Source organism: Gigantopelta aegis, chromosome 14 (genome assembly GCF_016097555.1).
Source record: "Gigantopelta aegis isolate Gae_Host chromosome 14, Gae_host_genome, whole genome shotgun sequence".
NCBI lineage: Eukaryota > Metazoa > Mollusca > Gastropoda > Neomphalida > Peltospiridae > Gigantopelta > Gigantopelta aegis.
The window spans coordinates 8,820,993-8,848,936 of record NC_054712.1 but is presented as its reverse complement, the minus strand read 5'-3'; the positions used below and the strand labels follow the sequence as shown (position 1 = coordinate 8,848,936).

General features: G+C 38.6%; 1 protein-coding gene across 1 annotated transcript; it reads right to left on the bottom strand.

The window, feature by feature from the left end:
* Nucleotides 1-8,521: 8,521 nt before the first annotated feature.
* On the bottom strand, nt 8,522-27,855 carry LOC121388916 (tyrosinase-like protein). Its single transcript, XM_041520457.1, has 4 exons — nt 27,761-27,855; nt 19,778-20,030; nt 15,327-15,442; nt 8,522-9,944 (listed from the first exon to the last, which is right to left on the bottom strand). Exons 2-4 carry the CDS (start codon nt 20,018-20,020, stop codon nt 8,714-8,716), a joined length of 1,590 nt encoding a protein of 529 aa, XP_041376391.1. The 5' UTR covers nt 20,021-20,030; nt 27,761-27,855; the 3' UTR covers nt 8,522-8,713.
* Nucleotides 27,856-27,944: the final 89 nt, after the last annotated feature.

The following is a 27,944-nucleotide window of genomic DNA, read 5'->3' as shown; positions in this document are numbered from 1 at the left end:
CGTGGTATGTGCTGTCCTGTCTGTAGGGTAGTATTTATAAACGATCCCTTGCTATTAATGGAACAATGTAACGGGTTTCCTGTCTAGGACTATATGTCAAACATACTACATGCTTGATATAAAACAGCTGATGATTAATAAATCAATGTTCTCTAGTTAAACAAAACAAACTTTAACTTTCTTAACTTTCGTTCTGTAGGGCTACTATGTAGAAATGTTAAACCACTTTCAATTAGATGTCAATTTCAGTAACTAGTATATTTATACAATGTTATAGACAATACAAGTTCATAAAACAGAAAGCATATCTGATGTTCTGTGAAATTTTATCGTTGGCCAGAAATTCCAATTGCAAAATACCAAAACTGTAAAATTAACCCAGTGACCGAGTTTACTGGATTTTATTGGACCTAGTTGACGGGGGGGGGGGGGGGGGGGGTAGCTCAGTTGTACAGCACGATCGGTCTAGCATTGATTCCTGTCGGTGGACTCATTAGGCTATTTCTCGTTCCAGCCAGTGCTCCAAAACTGGTGTAACAAAGGCCGTGGTATGTATTATCCTCTCTGTGGAATGGTGCATATAAAAGATCCCTTGCTGCTAACAGAAAAGAGTAGTCCATGAAATGGCGACAGCGGGTTTCCTCTCTATATCTGTGTAGTCCTTAACCATATGCCCGACGCCATATAACCGTAAATAAAATGTGTTGAGTGCATCGTTAAATAAAACATGTCCTTCCTTTTTAATACTTGTTGGTTATATTTCGTTAATTATAGGGATTTAGCTCAGTCGGTAGAGTGCTCGTCTGAGTTGCTTGCGTCGTAGGATCAATCCTCCTCAGTGGACCCATTATGTGATTGGGTTTTTTTATTTTTGGGGGGGATTTGTTTGTTTGTTGTTGGGGTTTTTTGTTGGGTTTTTTGGAGGGGGGGTCTTGGGGGGGGGGGGTCCCTTCCCAACCAGAATACCACTTTTGGTATATCAAAGGCCATGGTATGTGGTATCCCTTGCTGTTAATGGAAAGAAAGTAGGGAGTATCCACTAAGTCTTCACGTCAAAAATAACCACATGTTTGACATCCAATAGCCAACTCCGCAAGGCTCAATGGGTAGGTGTAAACCACTTGCACCGATCAGTAATCCATAACTGGTTCAACAAAGGCCATGGTTTGTGCTATTCTGCCTGTGGGAAGCGCAAATAAAAGATCCCTTGCTGCTAATCGGAAAGAGTAGCCCATGTAGTGGCGACAGCGGGTTTCCTCTCAAAATCTGTGTGGTCCTTAACCATATGTCTGACGCTGTATAACCGTAAATAAAATGTGTTGAGTGCGTCGTTAAATAAAACCTTATTTCATTTCTTTTCCAATAGCCAGTGATTAATAAATCAATGTGCTTTGGTGGCAAAATACACTTTTAAAACAATCAGAGTTATCTTCCCTGTAGTCTGTCGATTTGTGACAGCCATTTTTACGTAATTATTTCCCATTTAGTTTGTATTTTGTCAATATCTGTAATATGTATGCATACATTTTTCAATGCGGAGTGGGGTGGCGGAGCTATTTGTTTGTTTAATGTTTGTTCTGTATAATGTTATAGTTTATATTTTAGATGTAGTGTGATCATGGTTTGTTTGACTATATTTTCACCAAAGCTCCATACTCTATGTTATGACCACTGTTTGTACCGAGTTTCATTCGGCCGAAAACAAAATATATATAACGTTTTAAACATAAGCTATGTATCAAAGTGAAAACAGACAAAATAATAACTTGGTTCATCTTCTTTGTCCGCAAATTAACTTCGGAAATTGGGATCATGACTGGTATATCAAAGGCCGTAGTATGTGTTATCCTGTCTGTGGGATGATGCATACTAAATATTCCTTGCTGCTAATGGAAAAAAATATATCGGGTTATCTCTCTAAGACTATATACGTTAAAATAACCAACTATTTGACATTCAATAGCCGATGATTAATAAATGAATGTGCTCTAGTGGTGTCGTTACGGTCTCACTACACAAATGTCATCTGCCATTGAAACCCATGTTAAACTGCCCAACTTCAAGCGAAGATTGCCAGTAGAACGGGTTCTTGTTGGCACTAACAACATGCACCATTGCGAACATACATTATATATGCATTTATTTTCACTTCAAAATTGAGAACATTTCCGTCTCAGTTTTTTGCTATATGACCGCATCTGGCTGTAGTACCGGTCCGAACAGGTTGTTCATTAACCGATTCACTCTGGCTGTCACTTGCGCTAAATACCCATGTCCCAAAAGGTCGATGCACAATATTACAAAAATAACATGGGCAAAATACAGCCAGAAGGCTTACCATTAAACATACATATTGTTTTAATTCTCCACCATTTCCTAGAAGTGAATATGTGAACCATAACATGTGTCACAATTAGGAACTATAGTGGACCGTGATCAATGAACTCTCACCCGGAAGTGATCTGTGTAGTGAGACCTAAATAAAACGAATTTTAACTTCATAAAGCGGACGTTATTTTATGAATCACCATTTCTCTCTCACTCTCTCCATCCCACTCTCTGTCTCTGTCTCTCTGTCTCTCTGTCTCTCCCTTTCTCTACCCCGCTCTCTCACCCACCCACCCCTTCTCTACACCCCCTCTCTCTCTTTCTCTCTCTCCCTCTCTCAGTCTGTCTCTCTCTCTCCCTTTCTCTCTCTGTCTCTCTCTTTCTATCTCTCTCTCTCCCTCTGTCTCCTTCTCTCCCTCCTCTCTCTTTCTCTCTCTCAATCTCTCTGTTTCTCTCTCTCTCTCTCTCTCTCTCTCTCTCTCTCTCTCTCTCTCTCTCTCTCTCTCTCTCTCTCTCTCTCTCTCTCTCTCTCTCTCTCTCTCTCTAAAACACGGTTAAATAACTAACATTAACAAAATAAATATTTTATCGGCCGTGTTGAAGGAAGGGAAACAACTCTAAAATGGGGACAAAATCCATGGATTAACTTAAATAGAATTATCTCCCTTAACCAACTAAAAACTTTCTTTTTTTTCATTTTATATAGCAGGATATAGCAGGCGAAAACAGTTCTCTTTCTTAGAGTACTAAATGGTACAAGAAACAGTATCTTTTGTTTATATCAAAACAGTTGTATCTTCGTAGTTTAACTTTGTGAATTGTCAAAACGCGTTCACATATATCAGATTTTCATATACCAGTCGTTGTGGTTGTTATGGATGTAAAATTTGATCCATCGTTGGGGATTGATCTTACTACGTACTGCCTCTCAGGCTGACATTCTACAATTGAGATCATTTGTAGGATTTAATTCAGACCTAAAAATTGTGTGTATCTGGGAACATGTTGAAAAAAAAGTAGGTCGATGAGAGTATTTCTAATAACACACACACACACACACACACACACACACACACACACACACACACACACACACACACACCTGCACCAAATGATATGGAATTCAAAGGAGAGAAAGGATAGGCGCAGTAACGAGCGTTATTAGTATTACTGATATTCTCAAAATACCCATCGCTAGTAACGAACGTTATAACGAGCACCCATGTTCTCAACACATCTGTTCCTAGTAACGAACGTTATACTGGGTACCCATATTCTCAAAATACCCATCCTTGGTAACGAACGTTATACGGGACACACATATTCTCAAAATACCCATCACTAGTAACGAACGTTATATGGAACACCCATATTCTCAAAATACCTGTCCTTAGTAACGAACGTTATATGGAACACACATATTCTCAAAATACCCATCTCTAGTAACGAACGTTATACGGGACACACATATTCTCAAAATACCCACTCTTATTAATACGGTAAATCGATATTCTCAAAATACCCACCCCCAGTAACGAACGTTATGTGGAACACCCATATTCTCAAAATACCGGTCCTTAGTAACGAACGTTCTATGGAACACCCATATTCTCAAACTACCCACCCCCAGTAACGAACGTTATATGGAACACCCAATTCTCAAAATACCTGTCCTTAGTAACGAACGTTATACGGGATACACATATTCTCAAAATACCTGTCCTTAGTAACGAACGTTATACGGAACACCCATATTCTCAAAACACCCATCCCTAGTAATAACGTTATACAGTCATCTGAGGAGGAACGTACATGCGATCTGTTTAAAATTAATTGATCATGTTCCACAAAGCGATCTTAGCGTTAAGATCACCTTAAGTGCATATATTAGCTGTGCAGTTACGGTGATCTTAGGTCTAAGATCGCTTCATGGAACGGGGCCCTGGACCCCGTTCCAAGAAGCGACCTTAGCCCTAAGATTACCTTAAGCGCACAGCTACCCTATGCACTTAAGTTGATCTTAGGGCTAAGATCGCTTCGTGGAACGGGGCCCTGAACTATATATCCTTTCCAAATTTACTCATAAAAATATAAGGATAGGAGTGTCGGCATCGGTTGTGTAAAGGGCGGGACGTAGCCCAGTTGTCTAGGATCGATCCCCGTCGGCGGGCCCATTGTGCTCTTTTTCTTTTCAGCCAGTGCACCACGATTGGTATATCAAAGGCCGTGGTATGTTGTGTCCTGTTTGTAGGATGGTGCATATAAAATATGCCTTGCTACTAATGGAAAAATGTAGCGGGTTTCCTCTTTAAGACTATATGTCAAAATGACCAAATGTTTGACATCCAATAGGCAGTGCTTAATAAATCAATATGTTCTAGTGTTGTCGTTAAACAAAGCAAACTGTTTGGGGGTTGTGTGGTCTAATATCTATCTTCCGTTCCAGCCAGTGCACCACGACTGGTATATGAAAGGCCGTGGTATGTGTTATAATGTCTGTGGGATGGTGCATATAAAAGACCCCTTGCTATTAATGGAAAAATGTAGCAGGTTTCCTCTCTGACTATATGTCAAAATTACCAAATGTTTGACATCCAATAGGCAGTGCTTAATAAATCAAGGTGCTCTCGTGGCGTCGTTAAACAAAACAAACTTTAACTTTATATGCCTTGTTTTAAAGGTGAAGTCCAGAATTATTTTGCCAGGCAGGTTATGATTCGGTCCGGTAGAATTTGTAGCCAATTTCGACCAGAATATCGACCCGGACACGAGTACCCGCCACTTAGTAGATGATAATGAAACTAAGGAATAAAATTATGCATGTTAATTCGAGCGCTGGACATGGGTGACAAATCATGCCATTGTATTGCATTCCACAGATTCAACTTTTGTTTTCCCGCCATGTACCATAGCCCTATAATGTAACCGGCGGCAAGCATGTGGCACAATGACGTAAAACAAATATAATTACATGAGAGTGCTCTTCCTTGCACGGATACCTAGTCCTGTGAACCCACTCGAGTCTTGTTAGACTCGGCCCGTGCCCGAGTACTCGAGTACTTGTGGAGAACCTAGATGCTACTTTACTTAACGACCCTTTGCAGTAGCGGATCCAGAAAATCCATTTAGGACAGAGGGGTGGGGGGGTGGGGGCAGTGATATAAGGTGGAATGCCAAGGGAACTTTCGGGGAGGTTTGGAGGGGGATTGTTAAAAAAAATATGAAAATTAATCGCAAAATGTATGGGGGTCCGGGCCCCTTCCCCCCTAAATCCGCATCTGCTTTACTCGTCTCAGATTTTAAAATCGACATTTGTAACACCAAGTGCACTCTAGCACAATCTATAAATAGAACAGGGCAAGAGGACACTCGATATATAGGACAAAACGTGAAAGACTGCCAAATGTCTGACATTCAGTAGCCGATGATTAATTAATCAATGTGCTCTAGTGATGTTGTGAAACAAAACAAACTCTTAAAGGGACTATCCTGGAAATAAAGTGACGTTTCACCCAGTACAAACACCAGGACGATGATAAACACATTTAATAATACAGCTACTGACATGCGATACAGAAAAACATATTTAATATGCATTTACAGTCGTCAAAACGTCTTTGTTAGTCGACAACATCTTAAAGGCGCAGAGTCTAGTTTTAACCCGTAAAAATGGACACTACGTTTAGTTAATCTACAAACCTGTAACTCATTTGGATAATGTTACAATAGAGTCAAAGAAGAGTCTGTGACGTTAAAACGGGAAATACCCTTAAAAATATGGAACTCGAATCAATAAACCGCTACTTCTCAGACGCACGTGCGGGGTTTTTTTTTAAATATGAAAAATGTTTGTTTTGTTTTGTTTTGGTATTAGAAACACCAGGACGACCAGAAACACTTCGGTTATACGGAAATGGATAATCTAAAGAATAAAATGTAATGTTTGATTTCAGTGATCATAAATGATTCTAATAATGAAACAATATGCCTTAGTGTTTAAAAACTAGGGTCTGTCCCTTTAACAATGGCATCAAATTCGGGACAGTTCCTATAAGCACCTTTATTATGTCAGCGCCACGTGGCCTTGCCTTTAACACATTGTCAATGGTGCGCATTTTTTGAAATGCAGATGCATAAATAGAACGTCTTGTCACCCGCAAGACAAAATCACCCAAACTCGATGATTGATCGCCCAAGCGGTTCAGTGACATGAGCTTTTCACATCCGCTTTGTAAATTATTTCGGCTGATGCGTTAAATATGACAGTCATTACTTTTGAACATTAAAAAAAAATAATAAAAAAAATTCATGATCTAATCACAAAGGAATGTTAAATTCCTACTTTGCTTGAAGCTTATTAACACAGCAAATTAATTAATTAATTATTCTAATTTAATTTTAATTGTGATTTATTTTAATTCTAGGATCAGAAAAAAAGAGAGTATTATTAATTAATCAATGCATCTGTCAAAACGTCACGACTCAAAGAATAGGTCTGAATGACTGCCATAGGGGTAGTGACAGTAGATGGTCACGGGAGTGGGACGTATTCCAGATGTAAAGAATAGGTCTGAATGACTGCCATAGGGGTAGTGACAGTAGATGGTCACAGGAGTGGGACGTATTCCAGATGTAAAGAATAGGTCTGAATGACTGCCATAGGGGTAGTGACAGTAGATGGTCACGGGAGTAGGACGTATTCCAGATGTAAAGCGCTCTCGTCTAGGATCAATCCCCGTCGGAGGCCCACTTGGGCTATTTCTCTATGACTGATATGTCAAAGGCCGTGGTAATAATGTGCTATCCTATCTATGGAATGGTACATATAAAAGATCCCTTGCTCGACTGGTATATCAAAGGCCGTGGTATGTGCTATCCTGTCTATGGAATGGTACATATAAAAGATCCCTTCTTCCTAATCGAAAAATGTAGCTGGTTTCCTCTCTTTCTAGCCAGAGCACCACGACTGGTATATCAAAGACCGTGGTATGTGCTATCCTGTCAGTGGAATGGAATAGTGGGTTTCCTCTAAGACTATTTGTAAAAAAAGTTACCAAATGTTTGACATGCAGTAGCCGATGAATAATAATCAATATGCTCTAGTGGTGTCGTTAAACAAAACAAACTTTTAATGGTTATATCACATTGATTTATTAATCATCGGCTATTGGATGTAAAACATTTGGTAATTTTGACAGTCAGAGGAAACACGCTAAATTTTTCCATTAGTAACAAGGGATCTTTTATATGCACCATCCCACAGACAGGATAGCACATAACACGGCTTTTGATATACCAGTCGTGGTTCACTGGCTGAAACGAGAAATAACCCAATGGATCCATTGACGGGGATCGATCCCAAACTGACCGCGCATCAAGCTTTACCACTTGGTTGCGTCCCACCCCTCTTTATATAATACTAAGTGCGAGATCTAGTTCAGTGGGTAGAGAGCTCGCATGGGGTACTTCGGAGGATCGAACCATCTCAGTGGACACATTTTCTCATTGTTGTTTTGTCCTGCTCCAACCAACGGACCACGACTGGTATATCAAAGGTCGTGGTGTATGCTGTTCTGTTTTGGGGAAAAGTGCATATAAAAGATCCCTTGCTGCAAATGGAAAAATATAGCGGGTTTCCTCTAAGACTACAACCCATAAATTATCAAATGTTTGACATCTAATAGCCGTTGATTAATAAATCAATATGCTCTAGTGGTGTCATAAAAGAAAACAAACTTTATATAATACATCTTTTTCGTCGTTAAACATCCAAAAAGCTGGTGGTTTTTGTTTTCGTATTAGGCCAATTTCGTGCTTACACCGGGTTAACGTTCAAGCACGCTATACTGGGCATACACATCAGCTCTCTGAGCTGTCTGTTCAAGACAGTGGACTAATGGCCACAGTCCGTTTGTGTCAAAAGGCAATCGATGAATTGGCATGTAACGTTACAACGAATAACGTTAACTTTCATACAAAAACATATTGTTTTACAAAAGTACACTCTCATTAGTGGTCAGACTAAACCCACAGCTAAAAGCTGATGAAGAACGGCAGGTTTGTGACACGGATAGCCACAAGAGACGAGCATTTAAAAACTCATTCTAGATAGGAGCCGATGCCGGGAGGAGAACCCAGTACCTGCTAGCCTCAAGAACATTATCTTGAACCTTTAGATAAGAAGAGAACAAGATACGTTTGAGTGCTTTATTGGTTGTTTTGCTCAACGAATCGAGTGTTTACGGACTGTGTTAAGTAATAAATGTGACAGGATGTTCTGAAGAAAATAAATAGACTTTAATTAACAAAATACAACCTGCTAAACAAACATTCACACATTGTATGGATGGCGTTCACAAAGACAAATTCTTAGACCTTTCTCGTTTTATTTTTTTCCAAACCCATTCATTTGACCAGGGAATCCTTGCATGCCCCCTCGTCCTCCGCCGGGACCACCAGGACCTCCGGGACCGCCCATACCGCCAGGGAACCCACCAGGCTGACCACCTTGGAAACCGCCACCCATTCCACCTGCTTGAAATCCGCCTTGTCTGCCAGGGAATCCGCCTCCAGGTTGCTGGTTGCCTGGGAAACCTCCGGGCATGCCCCCTTGCATACCGCCTTGCATACCGCCTTGCATACCCCCTTGCATACCTCCGGGCATCCTTCCTTGTCCAACGGAGTTGAGTCCTGGCATGCCACCGGGGCCTCTCTGATTACCGAAACCTCCCGGCATCTGTCCTTGTCCGACGCCTCCGGGAATTCCACCAGGACCCATCCTCTGGCCGTTCGTGCCGCCGCCAAACATCTGTGGAATCATGTTGTTCATGTTCATGCCACCGAACATGTTTCGGATGTTGCCCAGATTGCCGACGTTGCCTATGTTGCTGGGGATATTTCCGAAATTTCCAAACAGGGTGTTCATGAACTGCGAGGTTATGGGTCTGACTGTGTCCGATATGCATCTGCCTGTCATCCTGTTACACCTCATGTGTCTGCCGCACTCCGTGTCCGACCGACATCGCTGGGCCATCTTCTGGCAGTCGACGGTGTTCTTGGAGAACCAGTCGTTCGCGCCGTCGATCATCTTCAGCTTTCCGAACCTCATCGATCTGAGGGGCGCGGAGTTGGCGTCGCCGTAGTCGAGCGGCCAGTCGAGCTGCCTGTCCACCGTGCCGTTGAGAGCCTGGAGGTCTCGGAACCACTCGTAGATGCAGTCGATGAAGGTGTGGTGGAACCAGAATATCGGGTCGTACGACGCCGTGTCCACCTGACCCATCAGGCCGCCGACGTACACGTGCACGAGGTTGTGGCACTCCTCGATGTTGGAGGGAATCTCGCCGTTCGGGAAGGACACTTCGCCAAGCGTGGAGCGAGAGAAGATGTTGTATAAGTCCACGGTGGTCATGGCTCTGCCCCTAACGCCCCCTTCTCGCGTGAGGGGACCCAACGGGGTGATCCAGCCGGAGGCAAACCCAGTGTTGACGGTGCCGTCCCTCTGGCCGAAGAGTTGACTCGACCACATGGCGGAATCGCCCATGTTGACTGGTTCCAGCGTGCTGTCCCAGTAACACAGGCTCAGATCTGGGTTGTACATGCGCAGCATTTTCTCAAATCTGAAACAAAACAAAAATAATTGTACATGCGCTGCAGTTTCGCAAATCTGAAACAAAACAAATATTGTACATGCGCTGAAACAAAACAAAGACAATTGTACATGCGCTGGAGTTTGTCAAATCGGTGACCAAAAAAAATGTGTAAAACAAAGATGGTTATGTTGAGGAGTTTTTAAATTTTGTAACAAAAAATGAAATCTGTGAAACAAACATTTTAATTTGTTTTAAATCAAATTTATTAACCCCAGGATCAAATTTGGTAATGCCAGGGTATACAAAAAGAGGTTTTTTTAAAGAAGCTTCTGAAATCTGAAACAAGAAATCAAATATACCATTTGTTAACCCTCTAATCAAATTGGTAGTGCCAGGATGTAAAACAGATATGTTTATGTTAAAGATCTTGTCAAACCTATAACAAAATCAAATAGGTAAAACACAATTTGAATATGGCTATGTTAAAGAAGTTCTCAAACTTGTATCAAAATCCAGTAAAACAAATAGATCTTCTTATTTTAAGGGAGTTCTCAAGCAAACAATGTTCAGTAAGACAAACACATTCGGTTATGTTAACGAAGTTCTCAGATGCACACAAAATACATCGGCTATTGGGTGTCGAACAAATGTAAGTAGTGATTCCAGGGAGCATATCGTCACTGCCTATTAAAATATTGTTTGGACTTTTTATCTTGTGCAGAGATATGAGACTGAATGCGCCAATGGTTTTGTCATTCAATACTACAGGAAGCACAGTCAATTTCTATTGTAAATTTAAATGTAATTTTACGTTTGACACCATATTGTCGTCACCGGAAGTAAGATTAAAGTCGGAATGAATGAATGAATGTTTAACGACACCCCAGCACGAAAAATACATCAGCTATTGGGTGTCAAACTATTGTAAATGCAAAAAGATTCAACAGTTAAATTAAAACACAGTGTAAAGAACCGTGCAAAAATACAAATATCACAGATCAATCTAATTAAAATTAGCTCCACTATTACATGTGGATCTAACAGCAGCCCGTTGGAGCTCATGTCCAGTTGACCTTTCATTCGACCAATCAAAACCTTACTTGCAAAATTATACCAGTGATTTGAAAAGAATTTGAAAACATTCGGGATTATGCCGAGGGTATACGAAATGATTCGGGTGAATTACGAAGTATGCCGGAAACCAATTTCAATATAAAATTTTACATAAAATTTGTTTCAAGACGGAAAAAAACCGTGATGGTATAGCCATAAAATCTGTTTATGCTAGTATACAATCCATAGTTTATTATTGCACTTTTCCCACTGTTTTTTCAATGTTGAAATAGACCAACAAGTTCGCGCCTATTGCATAAATAGTCTTTAACGATATTTTTAGAATTTGTATGCTCCCGAATAACGTTATAAAAGGCGAAGTGTAATTGGTCAATATTTAAATTGTTATTTATAGATGAAATGTCACCTGGACATGAGAGTCCATGCAATGCTGTTAGATCTACTGGTGAGACCAGTAGAGATAATTTTAATTAGATTGATCACAGATAGACCAAATCAAAATCTAGAGTAAAAGTCAGTATCACGTAAAAATTGTAAAACAAGATTCCATCACATTACGTTGGCCAACCATATCTTTTCGGTTTCTTTAAGATGCTTACACTCCACCAAAATGTGGCGCACCGCCAGAGTACACTGACAGTGAAGTCCGGTTTAATATATTAAAATGCTTGAGTATAAAAATATACTCGCGAGTCCAGCTATTATACACCGTTTGTGTCAGAAGGGAACTGATGAATTTGAAGATGTTTGTTTGTTTGTTTTGTTTAACGACACCACTAGAGCATATTGATTAATTAACCATCGGCTATTGGATGTCAAATGAATTTGAAGAATGCTAAAATTCATATAAAATATAATTTTTAAGTTTTAAACCCATAACACCTCTCTTAACATATATTTACAAACAAATATCAATATAAAAAATATTTTTAACAAAAATAATAATAATGTTTTTAAAAATTAAAGTTAAAACCCAAACATTTTTGGTTATATATTACTCTATATAAAAAAACAAGTCAAATAAACATAAAAAGTTGCTTTTATAAAAGAAATATTCCAATTTACTGAAGAAACTATCATATAAACAAAAGGTATTAAACCTGGCTTTTGTAAACATAACTTATGAGACAACGTAAAGTCTGTTTCAAAGTGTGTTTTTGTATCAAATTGTTTTGGGGGTTTTTTAATGAACTTTTTCTTCAAATTATTGATGTTTATGATGTCTGGGTAATTTCTTGTGGGTTTTGTTTGTTGGTTGTTGTTTGTTTTTTGTTTGTTTTTTTGTTTTTTTTGGGGGGGTTGTTGTTTTTTGTTTGTTTTGTTTTTTGTTTTTGTTTTTGTGTTTTGTCATCATAATGTTAATTTAGGATTTTTTCTGAATTGTGTGCAAACAGTGTTTGGTATAATAATAATAATCTGAACGCAATTGCCTACAGCATTTTCCCCTCACCCCTCTGTTATAGATGAGATTTAATCTATACATTTTGATGGTAATTTGTTAAGAAACTATTTTTAAATATTTACATTGGATCCCCTCCAACACACACACACACACACACACACACACACACACACACACACACACACACACACACACACACACACACACACACAGTGAATATTAAACACTGGTATGGGTTTAAATTTAGCAAATGTTTTTATATGAGTTTTAGCATTATTGGGTATAGTTATTCATCGGTTCCCTTTTGATGCAAAAGTAGTTATTATTGCTCTTATGTTTGAACAAAAGTGGAAGTGAAAAAACACTGACGAGATTGTAATTGTACTTCGTCATTTTCGAACATTTTGGGGCGGGACGTAGCCCAGTGGTAAAGCGTTCGCTTGATGCGCTGTCGGTCTAGGATCGATCCCCGTCGGTGGACCCATTGGGCTATTGCTCATTCCAGCCAGTGCTCCACAACTGGTGAAACAAGGGCCGTGGTATGTACTATCCTGTCTGTGGGATGGTGCATATAAAAGATCTCTTGCTGCTAATCGAAAAGAGTAGTCCATGAAGTGGCGACAGCGGGTTTCCTCTCTCAATATCTGTGTGGCCCTTAACCATATATCCGACGCCATATAACCTATTCTATTCTATTCTATTCTATTCTATTCTTATTTAGACGTTAAGTTTCTGCCATTGTAAGATGTTTCCGACTAATAGAGATTTTTAACGACTAAAATTGCACATTATATATATCTACTTCTTTAGAATATAGTGTTCATATATCCGATGTGTTTCTGGTCGTAATAAAGTCTACAGAAGCACAAAGTGGATATTATCTCCAAGCAATTTCGTACGTATGAATATATATATATGTATGTATGTATATGTACATGTACATGTACATGTACATGTATATGTATATGTATATACATACACATACACATACACATACACATACACATACACAGTAATAAAGTCTACAGAAGCCCAAAGTGGATTTTATCTCCAAGCAAGTTCGTACATATGAATATATATATGTATGTATGTACATGTACATGTACATGTACATGTACATGTACATGTATATACATACACATACACATACACATACACACACACACACACACACACACACACACACACACATATACACACACATATATATATATATATATATACATATATATATATATTGGTTGAGCTGCTGTAGCACCAGAAACACACTGTATATCATGCAAACAGTGCTATTCTAAACAAGAAAATGTATTTAGTATGTAGGTTTAGTGGTTACAAATACTCAGTTAGTCGTAAACACCTTACAATGGCAGCAAACTCAGGATAGTCCCTTTAAGACAGCCATCAATAGACTCTATATACAACAATCAATATTCTAACGAGAAAACTAAGTTTCAACCAGAAGTGTCATACGCTGTCTTTAGAGGACAATGCACCTTTAATTTAGAGCTATTCAATATCTAACTTATCACCTAACAATAACCTAACGCTCTAGTGGGAGGGGGTATAATGGGTTGCGGTCAACGAAACGTTATAGGGGTAGGAGGGGTGTCGGTCAAGGGCTAGGTAACTTTTGTTATAGTATATAACGAAACGAAGCCAACATAAAAACAAATAAATTATCCACCAGTATTGGTCAGATCATGCCATGTCAGAGAATGCAGAGGAGGAGGAGGGGTTACTTAATTTTGAAGGTGGTATGATCTTGACTTTTCAAAACATTACATATAATAGGTGGGAGAGGGTATAAAAATGCCATATTTTTCGTTGCGTAATTTGTTGTAATAAAAAAACGAGTACAAAAGAAAAAATAAACAAACGATGAAATGAAAGCTCTTTCGTCATATGGTCTACTGTTATAGCTTAGCAGCGAAGTATCTTTAATATACAATATACAGTGAATTCTGTCAAAACTGGCATCAATCTAATTAAAATTAGCTCCACTATTATATGTGGATCTAACACCAGCCAGTTGGAGCTCATGTCCACCAATCAAAACCTTACTTGCAGAATCCTGCCAGTGATTTAAAACTAACAACACTGCGTAGTCCCCAATGTCCAGGTAACATTTCGTCTGTAAATAATAATTTAAATATTGACCAATCACACTTCGCCTTTTATAACGTTATTTGGGAGCATACAAATTCTAAAAATATCGGGCGAGTCTATTTCAGTGGCCGCAGTACAGCGAACCATACCAATACGTACGGGGTGGGTTATCAGTCTTCAATTTTACATTAAAAATTATTTATTTTATAAAATAAAACATGTTTTAAGGCATTCGTAATTCACACGAAACATGTCGTATACCGTCAGGATAATTCGGAATGTTTTCAAATTATTTTTAAATCACTGGCAGGATTCTGTAAGTAAGGTTTTGATTGGTGGACATGAGCTCCAACTGGCTGGTGTTAGATCCACATGTAATAGTGGAGCTAATTTTAATTAGATTGAACTGGCATCTGGCTAGTCTTATCAAGGGCTGTGGTATGTGCTATCCTGACTGTGGGAAGGGTGTATAAAAATTATTTGCTACTAATGAAAAAATGTAGCAGGTTTCTATCTAAGTTACTCAACGACTATATCAAAATTGCCGATGGTTAATAAATCAATGTGCAATGTGCTCTAGTATTGTCGTTAAACAAAACAAACTTTAAATTGTCTAGTCCAGATCTGTGTAAACTGTCTAAACCACACGCTCTGTATAAAGGAACATTTTGTCAGCCCCCTCCCCCCCCCCCCCTACCACACACACACACCTTGATCCGGAGTCTATTGTATACCATTTTCGCACTTCGAATAGCACGACTTTTAATACACCAGTCATGGATAATGGTTAGAACGAGAAAAGAAAGGTATTACATAAAACTTACAGGTATAGGTAGACTCGGTGCCAGGATAAGAAACCTGGTCCTCCGTGAGCCGCGGTGTTTATATCCGGGTTAGCGTGAAGAGATGAAAATACATCCAAAACATTGGGCATCATCCTCTGCAAAACAACGAACCGCAAATTAGCATCTTCAAACTCTATACAAAGTCTGTCGTAAAACGTTTGTCTGAGACAAATATTTGCAATAGTAATGCTATATTAAGCAGTGTCTCATAGGGTTGTTTTTTTCTTTTCAATTCATTATGCTTATTTTTTTACATTGGCACACACACACACACACACACACACACACACACACTCGTAATTTATAAAGCAGCACATACATGCAAGGATAAAACATTGACTTTTAAGAAACTAGTATCTTTTTTTAATTACTTTTCTGTGTCTCCTTTGTGAGAGTTAATGCTAAGTCGTAACTGCAAAGGAAAATAGTGATATTTCAAAGGGGACTTTTAAAAAGAAGTCTCCCAGAATTCTGTTACAAGTATCCTATCATGAATACTTGCAATACATAGACGCTTTTTCATGCGTTTGTTTGGGATCTTTTCTCTTTTTTGCGAATACGATTGTTATATGTCAACAAGTGATGTGTAAAAACTATATTTTTACGATTTGCGAGTTGACATGAAATGGTATATTTATTATACATATCTTTTCTTATTTTTGACAATATCTTTCGCCTTTCTGATCAAAAACAGATGACGCCATGATGTATTTATACAATGTTTCGAGGGGACTTTTGCAGAAACATTACTTGATCATAGACTTTTAAAAGAAATTTAAACCAAAATTAGCCTTTATTTAATTACACTTAAATTAAGAATTATTTAGTAATACTGCTGTGAAAACATACGTGACAAAGAGATCGACAAAAAACCAAAAGAATCCCACAAAAAACCCCACCCATGACAGTTAACGACCGGGCATTGTCATCCTTATTTGGTTTTTTAGCGCAATCAGTTTCATTTTTATTTTACTGTCATTGTACTTCGTATACATGTTTCTTTTACAGGCACAATTGTTTAAATTTCAGTATCTTTTTTGTTTGTTTCAAAAACAATCAGATTCATTGGTAACCATGTGACTGAAAAGCGATAAAGCTACACTGACCTCAATAATTAGACCATAATTTACAAGGGAAGTAAATGAAGCATGGACCGCAGGGAACCTCGAAGACACCGCGCGGTGATTCGCAGGTTTCCGCAAGCGTCCGCAGGTTTAATTTTTCCGCCGAAATGCTGCGGAAAGCTCTAAAACGTAAGAAATCCGCGCGAACCGTGAATGCACCGTACTGACCGCAAGCAAACCGTTAACCTTCCGCGACCTTCCACAAGACAACCGCAGCCTTCCGCCACAATTAACATTTACGGTCGCTACGGTTTCTTTGCGGAAGCTATACGGTTCCCTTGAATGCATTGGCGGTTTGCATGCGGTTTCTTGACGGTAACTACGGTTGTTACGTTATCCACACGGCTAATACGTTTAATTACGTTCTTTTCTCGATCTGTAGCGGTTCTGGAGAAATATATAAAGCAGCCCATGCCAAAGCTCATCATTCCACGAAAAGCGACTGTCTTGAGAAAACCTATTACAAGACTGTACTGTCCATCATCTGATAGCCATGCCACCCAAGGGACGAGGAAAGGGCAAACAGAAAAGACATAGGTCTGTCACTCCTCCTGTCCACAACATGATCCTGCTACAGTAGAATCCGATGAAGAACAACAAACACATGAGACAGTTGACATAGAAGTACAAACAAAAGACGGGGCTGCAACAACCCCAGCAATGAAAAAAACGAGAGCTGTTCCATTGACCTTGCAGCCAGAACAAGAACAAGAATTGGCTGACTGGTATAAAGAAAATGAATTCTTATACAACTTCAGGAAGGCTGATTATAAAAACAAGGAGAAAAGGCAGAGAATAATGAAAGAAAAAGTTCAACAGTTCGGAATATTTGCAGAACAGTTGAGCACCTGGTTGAAATCGATGCGAGACAGAGCAGGGAAAATCACCAAGAAGCAACCCTCTGGCTCTGGAGCGCAGCCCCTCACTGACCGTGACAAGTGGGTCTTAGACAACTTCGGTTACATCCAGAATTACATGAGGAGAGTTGCAGAAGGCAAGAGAAAGAAAGGGGGTCAACTGTCGGAGAACCTGCCCAGTGCTGCTCCATCTGATGTATCTCAAGATCATGGTTCCACAGAAGAGGATTCTTTTTGTACTTAGGTTAAAGCTATTTTTCTCTTTTTCACGGTAGCCGTGGCGTCAAAGTCGCTTGATTAATTATTTTACGCCTCTCACCTCCTAGGCGTGAGTTCGAATCCCGCTCAGGGCAGGTTAATACTTGTCAAGGGATTTTTACACATACGAGTGTGGGAAAGTTGCCAGTTACTTGCCGCGGGTCGGTGGATTACTCCGAGTACTCTGGTTTCCTCGACCACTAAAACTGGCATGTCCGTAAATGTCCTATATTGTGTTAATCGGACTATAAGCCCTTTCCCTCCGTGATGACAGAAATGTGAAGTTACCTCAGAAAGTTCTTGAAACTTGACTGGTCTTCTGCTCCCAATTCAACCATGAGTTGCTCATACTGTCCAAACCTGACCCTTCTCAGCAACCACTGTTTGACCCATACTCTTCTCTGTCTTTTCATTCTCCTTCTTTCTCTTGCAGCAACAACTTCAGCTTCTTTTTGCCTCCTCATTATTATAATGACCATAGCAGCTTCTACAGTCAGAACCAGGAGCTCCATAGCAGCTTCTGCAGTCAGAACCAGGAGCTCCATAGCACATTGTTGCAGTAATTTAGCTCTATTGTCTGGTGGAAAAAGCGTGTCTTCTTCAGACAGCATGTTATCTTCTTGAAATCAGCAGATGAAATGGCAGACAGCACCATTGGAGGGACTTTTTATACCAAAACTTCTGCGGTTCTGCGCGGTTGCCCACTCCGCAGAGTCTCGCTGTTTTCCGCAGTTCCAGAACCGTCTACACACCGTGAGGAATCCGTGGTGTACGTATTCATCATAGTGCTTCCGTGATTATCCGCAAAGTCACCGCGAACATCCGTGCATGTCCGCGAGCCCACCGCTTATATTCGTGAAGACAACGCACACATCCGCGAAACCACCGCGTATATCTGTGAGGACACCGTGTACATCCGTGAGAACACCGTGCATATCCGTGTAAACAACGTGATCACCGTCTATCATCCCCGGCGATCCGCTGAAAGACGACCTTCTACGACCTTCTACGACCCTACGCGAGCCGAAAAGCATCGAACCGCAGGAACCGCTACACCGCCGTGATCAACCCGTAAGCACACCGCCTAGGTAATGAAATTTGCGCGTTGGTCATAAAAAACTGGCGGAAAACCGTACACTCCAGAACCGCGCGCACCGTATGAAAACCGCATAAGTGGGAAATGGGTACATTGTTAGTCAAATACAGTGAACATATTACATTTACAATAAAAATAGGACTTTTCACCAGTCACTTTTCTGGTTTCTGTAGGCCCTAGATCTAAATATTTCATGACTATGTATATAATAAAATACGGAACAGCAGACTCTGCATGTGACTATTCTTAGCGTTTTCAGCAGCAACAATATTGTGGTTCAACAAACGTTCGAATCATATGGTAAAATATAATCATGTACAGTAACTTGAAGACGTCTTCTTGAACGAGACTGATGCAGTGTCCACAATCCGTTGTGCGTGAGCTATAGTGTGAGTGCCTTAATTAAGTAGGCCCTCTAATACTTGAGGCTGACTGATCCCGCTGACCCCACCTGACTACGGGTCTGGAATTCTAGTTCCAATTACATAGACTGGTAAATATATTTTTTCTAATGGGGCTATTTTTAACAGGTTTAGTAAATACACTCTTCAATTATCACAAGTTCTTTAGTAGGATAGTACATTCCCAGACGGAATAGTGCTTTTTGAAATTCATTTAACCTTCAGAATAATGGTTTAAAAAACCTGTCCTACACGGACGAGACGGCATGTGTCGACACCTGCGACTATGACAGGTTAGCCCGAGTACTCTGACTGTAAGAGTGCTAAACGGACATTTGGACATAAATACGCTCTCAGTAATGTCATTATAAAGTAATGAGAGCGTATTTATGTCCAAAAGTCCGTCTAGCTCGCTTACAGTCAGAGTACTCGGTCTAATGACAGGCGTGTGCTACAACAGCTTGCACGTTAAGCCCTATGATCTCACCTGGTAAACCTAAAACTGTTTCTGAAATTTGGATTATCAGTTCACTGGTTCCTTTTATTTTTTAAAGGTAATTGTCACTGAATATTGGATTTTCAAATAGTTCGTTATACATTTTTTTTTTTTGAGTGGTATGGGTCCAAAATTTAACTTCTGTAATTTTCGTGACATTAATGGCGTCAAATATTGTCAATAATTTGTTTGTCTTACCGTATCCCGTTTTGCGGCACTGAGTGCGTCAAAAATGCCCTGCATTTCTCGTTCGCTGAGCAGACGACATTCTCTTCGCGGTCTTTTTGGACCGAACGGTCGACGCATCAGGTAGTTGGCCAGCGATAGTGCGTCATCGGTGCTTGGTGTCGGCAGCTGCATCCCAGACATGGCAGGTAGCTGTGGGTCTGTAAGTTGCATCATTGCAGCCAGCACCAGTAGGATCGTCGTAGGGTGGCCCATCTTCTGGCAACTACAAATTAGAATATCTATACATTAGATCATTTGACATTTTGGTTTGGACGTAGCCCAGTGGTAAAGTGCACGCCTAACGCGGATCAGATAATGATAAATATCATTTGGCTACGTCCCACTCCCAAAGTGAGTATTAAGATAAGCCAGGAGTTTATATTGGGCGGACACCTAAATTAGAGGGGTTGGTACCCACATTGTCTATGAGTCATATTATGGGGCGGCAGGCAAATATAAAAGGGGGTGGAGAAAATGTGTGAGAAAAGGAAATTAATTTTTGCTTAACAACATCTCAGAACATGTTAAACTATTGTCAGGGTCGGGACGTAGCCCTGTGGTAAAGAGTCCGTCTGATGCGTGGTCGGTCTGTGATCGATCCCCGTCGGTGGGCCCATTAGGATATTTCTCGTTCTAGCCAGTGCACCACGAATGGTATATCAAATACTGTGATATATGCTATCCTGTCTGAGGGGTGGTGCATATAAAAGATCCCTTGTTACTAATGGAAAAATGCCTTTCCTGTCTTGGACAGAGAGGCCGGCCAAGGCCGGCAACTGTGCCCACGACAGGCGTGCGCTACAACAGCTTGCTCTGAACGTGCACGTAAAACCCTTTGACATTGACAATGGAAAAATGTAGCGGGTTTCCTCTCTAAGTCTATATGTCAAAATTACCCAAATATTTAACATCCAATAGCTGATGATTACTATATCACTGTGCTCTAGTGGTGGCTCTGAAAATTCCCAATTTTATGTAAACAATTCCCAATATGTCTGTTCCAATAAATTAATTTAACAGTGGTGTACTGCATCATTCAGTAGCCTGAAAAAAAATATCCCCCGTATGATTTACTCACAATAATATTCCCAATCCCATTAGACGTGGGACCCTGGCAAAACAATCATGTAGAAAACCCTGTACAATAATCACAAACTATTGGCTTATGGATTTCAGTAGTGATGACTGCTCTGTGTTCCAGTCTTGATAAATTCGAAGTTCCAGGAGGGTGGATTACCGTTAAACACAACTATGTAAATATATGATAAAAGAGAGTCTTGATATCGACTGTTATCAAATAACATTTCGGAAACACCCAACCTAATATGAATATTCTCTGAAAGTTTTGAATTTTCCCTCTTATTTTGAAAGTTGGTCGAGAATATAAGAAATAAGAAACATGCTGCTGGTACGTATAATGTTCCTTCTAAATGGAAATGAAATCTGAAGGACAAAACCGCTGTCCATAATAAAAACCGTTTCTCTGCACAATGCTGAGTCGAAAGATATTTGGCAAAATAGCGGATGATTCCATGAATCTTTAGTGCCTTGTCTTTAGGTGGCCAGCCACTCCTGGAGAGATCCTTTACGGAAAATACATCTTTCCTGCACTGCTCAAAGAGGACTGCCACTCCCAGACCAGGTGGTGTTGTTTGGTTGGGGGGTGTTTTTTGGTTGTTGTTTGTTTGTGTTTTTTTGTGTGTGTTTTTTGGGGGGGCGGGTTGTTGGTAATCTTCATTGCCCCAAATAGATACATATGGTAATCTTAAGGCTAGGTACTCTTAAATCATTGCCATACATATAGTTATTATAAAACAAGAAGGAGAGAAAGGTTCGTTTCCTGACAGCACTATTCACCCTTCAGCTGTTTGGTGTCCAACATATGATGATTTGAACAGATGCAGATCCGAGGATGTGGTGCTGGGGGTGCGCATACCCCCTCCCCCCCCCCCCCCACACCCCCAATTCGAAGTGCCAGAAAACAATAAGTGTTTATATATGAATACATAATGGCTATTTTATGGTGTTTTCGAATACGATTTTTATGTCAACGAGTGATATTTGAAAACCATATTTATTTTCACAGATCACGAGTTGACATCAAAATCGTATTCGGAAAAACACCATGAAATTGTGTATTTATTACATACATCTTTCCTAATTTTTGACAATATCTTTCGATTTTTGTTAATATCTTTCGCTTATTCTATTGAAAACACGTAACGCCGTGATATATTCCATCGAATGGAACTTTCCAAAACTTTTGCTTGACCATAGACTTTTAAAAAGAAATTTGAATAAAAATTATATTTATTTAATTATTAAATAAACATTTAATTCAAAAATGAAGTGATGAGCATCAATTTAAAACAATTCAACAGTTAAAAACAACATTTGAAATACCAGAAGTCATAGATCTGTGAATATATGATTTTTATTACCCCAGCAGGCACTCATAATGGGAAAAATAAAAATCATAATTTCTCACTGAGAAATTATCATGCATTGGTTTAACGTACACTACTAGTTATTGGACGATTTGACACCAACAAACCAATCACCTTGTGGTACTAAATATGACGTCATCACGATTTCGCAAAGCACACACAATGACGTCACTTAGTTTAAAGGGACATTCCTGAGTTTGCTGCAATTTTTAAGATGTTATCGACTAACAGAGACTTTTTAACGATTGTAATTACATATCAAATATATTTTTCTGCATAATATATCAGTGGCTGTATATTAAACGTGTTTCTGATCGTTCTAATATTTGTACAAGGTCAAATTTCATTTTATTTCCTAATATATATTTTTTCGTACGTATGAAATTATTTGAAGACAAAATCCAGTTTGTGCTTCTTACAAATAGTAAGACGACCAGAAACACATTAAATATACAGATAATGCTATTCTAAAGAAGAAAATATATTTAATATGTAAATTTAATCGTAGAAGTATTTTAATTTTCGGAAACATCTTACATTGCAGCAAACTCAGGAATGTCCCTTTAAAGCGTCTTTCTGGTTTCAGTGTTAAACTTGTAATAAAATGGTATTTTAATGCAAGTCATTATAGATTGTATTTACAGAATATATCGAACTTTGGGTTTTGAAAATTATATGTGAACCGTGAATAAAATATAAATATAAAGTTAAAGCAATACCCAGAACAGTAAAGTAGTTTACATCGTTTCTATACATGGACGTGTAGCCGATGTAGGCTATATCGAAAATAGAGGCTTTTAAAAAAACCCAAATAACTGGGGTAATAAATAGAATAACAAACTCGGTACCAGTTATTATCAAATTTATGTCTCTCGTGAAATAATTTTCACTTGTCACTCGCTAAAGTTCGTGACAAGTGAAAATTATTTCACTCGGGACATAAATTTGATAATAACTGGTAACTCGTTTATTATCCTCTAAAACTTCGTAAAATTACTGAAAGATACTAAAAGACTTAAAGAAAAAAAACAGAAAAGGAAAAAGGACAAAGAAATTTTTTAAAAACAAACAAAATTATTCTGCAATGAATTCAACCACCCCGATGATGTATGTAAATTAGTATATACACAGTATATGTATTTAAAAAAAAAAAAAAAAAAAAAAAATAACAACAGCAACCAAACGGACAATGATACTGAGTTTCAGATACATAACACGAGCAACACACATACTGAACGTCTGTAGTCCGCAGGGATTTAGTAAGTGTGGTTTTGTCTTAATGTGCCCCGTGCACTAGAACGTCTGATGAACTGCAATGAACTGGACTATACCGAAGGCAGGGATTAAAATAAACCCAGAAATGCGGTAACCAATGCGGTGACCAACGCCGTGACCTCTTATGGGCTTGGCTTTTAAATGCAACTGCTAGAAATGATATAATCAATGTGGTGTGGACCAAGAAGTTGCATCATCACGTTTGCCTTCCTGTACTTGGCTATTGGCCAGATGTACACGTCCAGGCTGACCTTTAACTCCAGATGGTGTTTTAAAGATGACGTCAGAGACAAGACCAACTGAGTTCAGCCAGACCGAGCAGAAAATAAACGTCCGCTAGTCTAGTTTATGCACTTCACAGTAAACCAAATGACCACGTCAAAGACCAATCAAATAGTTCGCGAACGTTAACGAAACGTTTGCTGGCTGAACTTTAGGCTGGTATGCGACTCCTGAAAGTGACAAAGTTTGGGGTTTTTTAACGACACCACTAGAACACGTTGATTTATTAATCATCGGCCATTGAATGTCATACATTTGGTAATTTTGACATATAGTCTTAGAGAGGAAACCCGCTATATATTTGTCATTAGTAGTTGGTTTTTTTCGTTCGTGGGGTTTTTGTTTCTCGTCCAAACCAATGCCCAATGACTGGTATATCAAAGGCCGTGGTATGTACTGTTCTGTATATTTGCATATAAAAGATTCCTTGCCGCTAACGGAAATTTTTTTAGCGGGTTTTCTCCAACAACATATGTCATAATTACCGAATGTTTGACATCCAATAGCCCAGTAATTAATAAATCTATATGTTTTAGTGGTGACGTCACACAAAACAAACTTAACTCTTTGGGGTCTCTTCAATAAAGGGTCAGAACGTATCTCAAGTCCTAAATCATTCGTCTCTCATTGGGTCATTGCATCAGTGAGAAGACCAATTAACGGTCCTCCGATCTGTCCTAGTCTCCACAACCTCCATCGAATCAAACACTAGTTTACCAAATATCCATTTGACTTTGCATTATGCAGAGATACCGTCTTGATCGCGGATAACGGGTTTGTCGTTCAGATATATGTTTTGCTAGTGTATTTTACAATTGAGTTTGGGACCGTTAATCAAACAATCCTCTTTTCTTCTTTTTTTCTTTTTGTTTGTTTGTTTGTTTGTTTGTTTGCCTGTCTAACATAGACATTTGCTTGCAAATCGTTTTGTCATGCAACCTGTAAAAGTCCACATAAAAGGCTGCAGTACACCCTGTGGAACCTTCAACCTTCTTCCAACGAAACATCAGAGTATCATCATCTTCTTCTTCTTCTTCTTCTTCTTCTTCGGCATTATCATCGTCATCATCATTTGCACGGGCGGGATCTAGCTCAGATGAATCGCTAGACTGAAATATTTGGGTCGTAGGATCGAAATCCCTAGGTGAACCCGTTCTGTGATTGGGTTTTCTCATTCTAACCAGTTCCCCGTGACTGGTATATTAAAAGATGTGGTATGTGCTGCCATGTCCGTGGAAAAGTGGATATATAAATGTCCCTTGCTGCTAATGGAAACATCCAATAGCCAATGATTAATAAATCAATGTGCTCTAGAGTTGTTGTTAAATAATTAAAAAAATAAACTCATTGTTTGCAGAAAATAATCCGAAAAGAACAGTGTGTCTGACTACCTCACACAGAATGTACAAATTGCAGTTCATATGAAGGGCTAATTCAAGAAAACATAATAACCTTCCATGTCCATAAATTCTACCGGATCACTGGAACAAATAGCCCAGCAACAACAAAGAGATTTCACAGACGCCAACAGTTTCATAGTTTGCCCATTTGAGGGTAAAACGATCTTGTCTGTCCAGTCCTCGATACTAGCGAAAGTAAATACGCTGACTCCTGCAAACAACGTGTGTTGAAGATTACACAATCAAAGAATACATCTATGTCAAATGCAAGAAGCAGAACAAGTCTTAGACTCCGCGGTGAAAAACACGACAATCTCACCAACAACGTGTGTTGAAGATTACACAATCAAAGAATACATCTATGTCAAAGGCAAGAAGCAGAACAAGTCTTAGACGCCGCGGTGAAAAACACGACAATCTCACCAACAACGTGTGTTGAAGATTACACAATCAAAGAATACATCTATGTCAAATGCAAGAAGCAGAACAAGTCTTAGACGCCGCGGTGAAAAACACGACAATCTCACCAACAACGTGTGTTGAAGATTACACAATCAAAGAATACATCTATGTCAAATGCAAGAAGCAGAACAAGTCCTGGACGCCGCGGTGAAAAACACGACAATCTCACCAACAACGTGTGTTGAAGATTACACAATCAAAGAATACATCTATGTCAAATGCAAGAAGCAGAACAAGTCCTAGACGCCGCGGTGAAAAACACGACAATCTTACAAACAAAATTATTGAATATAATATAAATAAATAAACATATAAATTGAAAATAACAAAAATAAATATTTGAATGAAATTAATTAAATGAATAATAAAACATAAAAAAGTAAAATTAATATATAATAAAATAAATAAAACAAAATATAATAATAAAACAGAAAGAAAGAAATAAAAATGCACTAAGATAAAAGTGACGTATTTACTCATATATTTCTTTATATTATCAGTGACTCTTTCTCTTCTATGATATCCGAAGACCCGTGGATTTACTTATGCACCAATATATTCTGAAAGGATAATCGCCGTTGTCCAGCTTTTTTCTTCCAGAATACCAGGTTACAGAAATACACATACTAAACCAGACCGAAGTACACCAATTTTGCAATAATGTACTAGTAACTACATTTGCATGGTTTGGAATTACCATAATAAGTAAGTCTTCAGCATTAACAAGTTATACATGCTTGCCGCCTCCATCCTCTTCCCTATCAACTGCCATCTAATAATTATCGCTATAAAGTAGACTAATTCTTTTTTTCTGGACGAAGGAAGGAAATAGTTTATTTAACGACGCACTCAACACATTTTATTTACGGTTATATGGTGTCGGACTTATGGTGAAGGACCACACAGATATTGAGGGAGGAAACCCGCTGTCGCCACTTCATGGGCTATGTTTTTCGATTAGCAGCAATGGATATTTTATATGCACCATCCCATAGATAGGATAGCACATACCACGGCCTTTGATGTACCAGGCATGGTGCACTGGCTGGAGCGAGATATAGTTTTTTGTAAGATGACTGCAACCTGTGGCCAAATATATTAAACAAGTGGGGGAGAGAGTATATAGGTTTTCAAACATTGTACACCTATATCTTCGAAAACACTTTCAAGTTTTATAGTAATTAGAGTCGTTGCAATTAGAAGCAAATTGCTGGTTTTGGTATCTGGTTTTACACAATTATTTTTTTTTTTAAACAGTAAACAAAAAGAAATAAACAAATAAATTTTTTTAAAAATGAAATGAAACAAAACAAAATAATTAATAAATTAATAAATTAAATAAATAATAAAATAAAATAAAATAAAATAAAATAAAATAAAATAAAATAAAATAAAATAAAATAAATATATAAACTGAAAGCCGTGCACCACCTCTAAGAAGTGTTTTGGGTATTATTACTTGTATGTATCAGTACGAAATCAGAGTTCAGAGCATATTTTCAAAATGCTCACCGTGCTAAACGGATGATGGATCATGGTGTCCGGAAAAGGCATTCCTACTTTAATTAATCACGCTTAATTACTTACTCTAGCCGGTTTGATGTAACTTTCACATATACTTAATACAAAATGGCGGCTCAAAGCACGAACAAAATACGAATCAGCCCAAATGTATAGACCATGTGGAAATGGAAAAAGGGAAATAAATGGTCAGGGATGTGATATTCTTTTTAAAACTAAAAGCCGAAATGATATTTTTAAAGCCTTTATATTACATCTAAATAAAGGTAATTTTCAGCATTTCAGATCGAATCAAATTTTCTTTGTGAAAATTATTTTTACACAAAAAAAACTGAAATCGGATTTTAAAAAGATTTTTTAAAATCACACCCCTGTATGATATTTAATCCTAACATTTGGCTTTTAAAAATGCCAAGGAAAATATTCAATATTCTAAACAGACGAAACTCACCTTTATTAAATACGGATTTAGTTCAAAGTAAAAACTTTTTTTTGTTGAAATTTTTATTTATTGATTAACAGCATGAATACTGATTTAAAGTTATCCAGATGTATGCTGTACTTACATTTTGTTAAAAAGCCCCTACTCCACCACTGTAAAAGCAACTCGCAATCCCAAGTGAGGAAATCACATCCGCTTAACGCTCCAGTTAGATGCGCTATGTCATGCAATAAATTTTCGGTCATATTTAATGACAGCTATTGATGACTATTGGCTTGTCAAGATTTATCACCCACGGTTAAATACAT

Coding starts and splice junctions, on each gene's coding strand:
- LOC121388916 (XM_041520457.1), bottom strand. CDS start 20,020: ATGGGCCACCCTACGACGATCCTACTGGTGCTGGCTGCAATGATGCAA. Junction 15,443..19,777: donor GTGCCGCAAAACGGGATACG/GTAAGACAAACA, acceptor GTTGTTTTGCAG/AGGATGATGCCCAATGTTTT. Junction 9,945..15,326: donor CACCGAGTCTACCTATACCT/GTAAGTTTTATG, acceptor GTTTTGTTTCAG/ATTTGAGAAAATGCTGCGCA.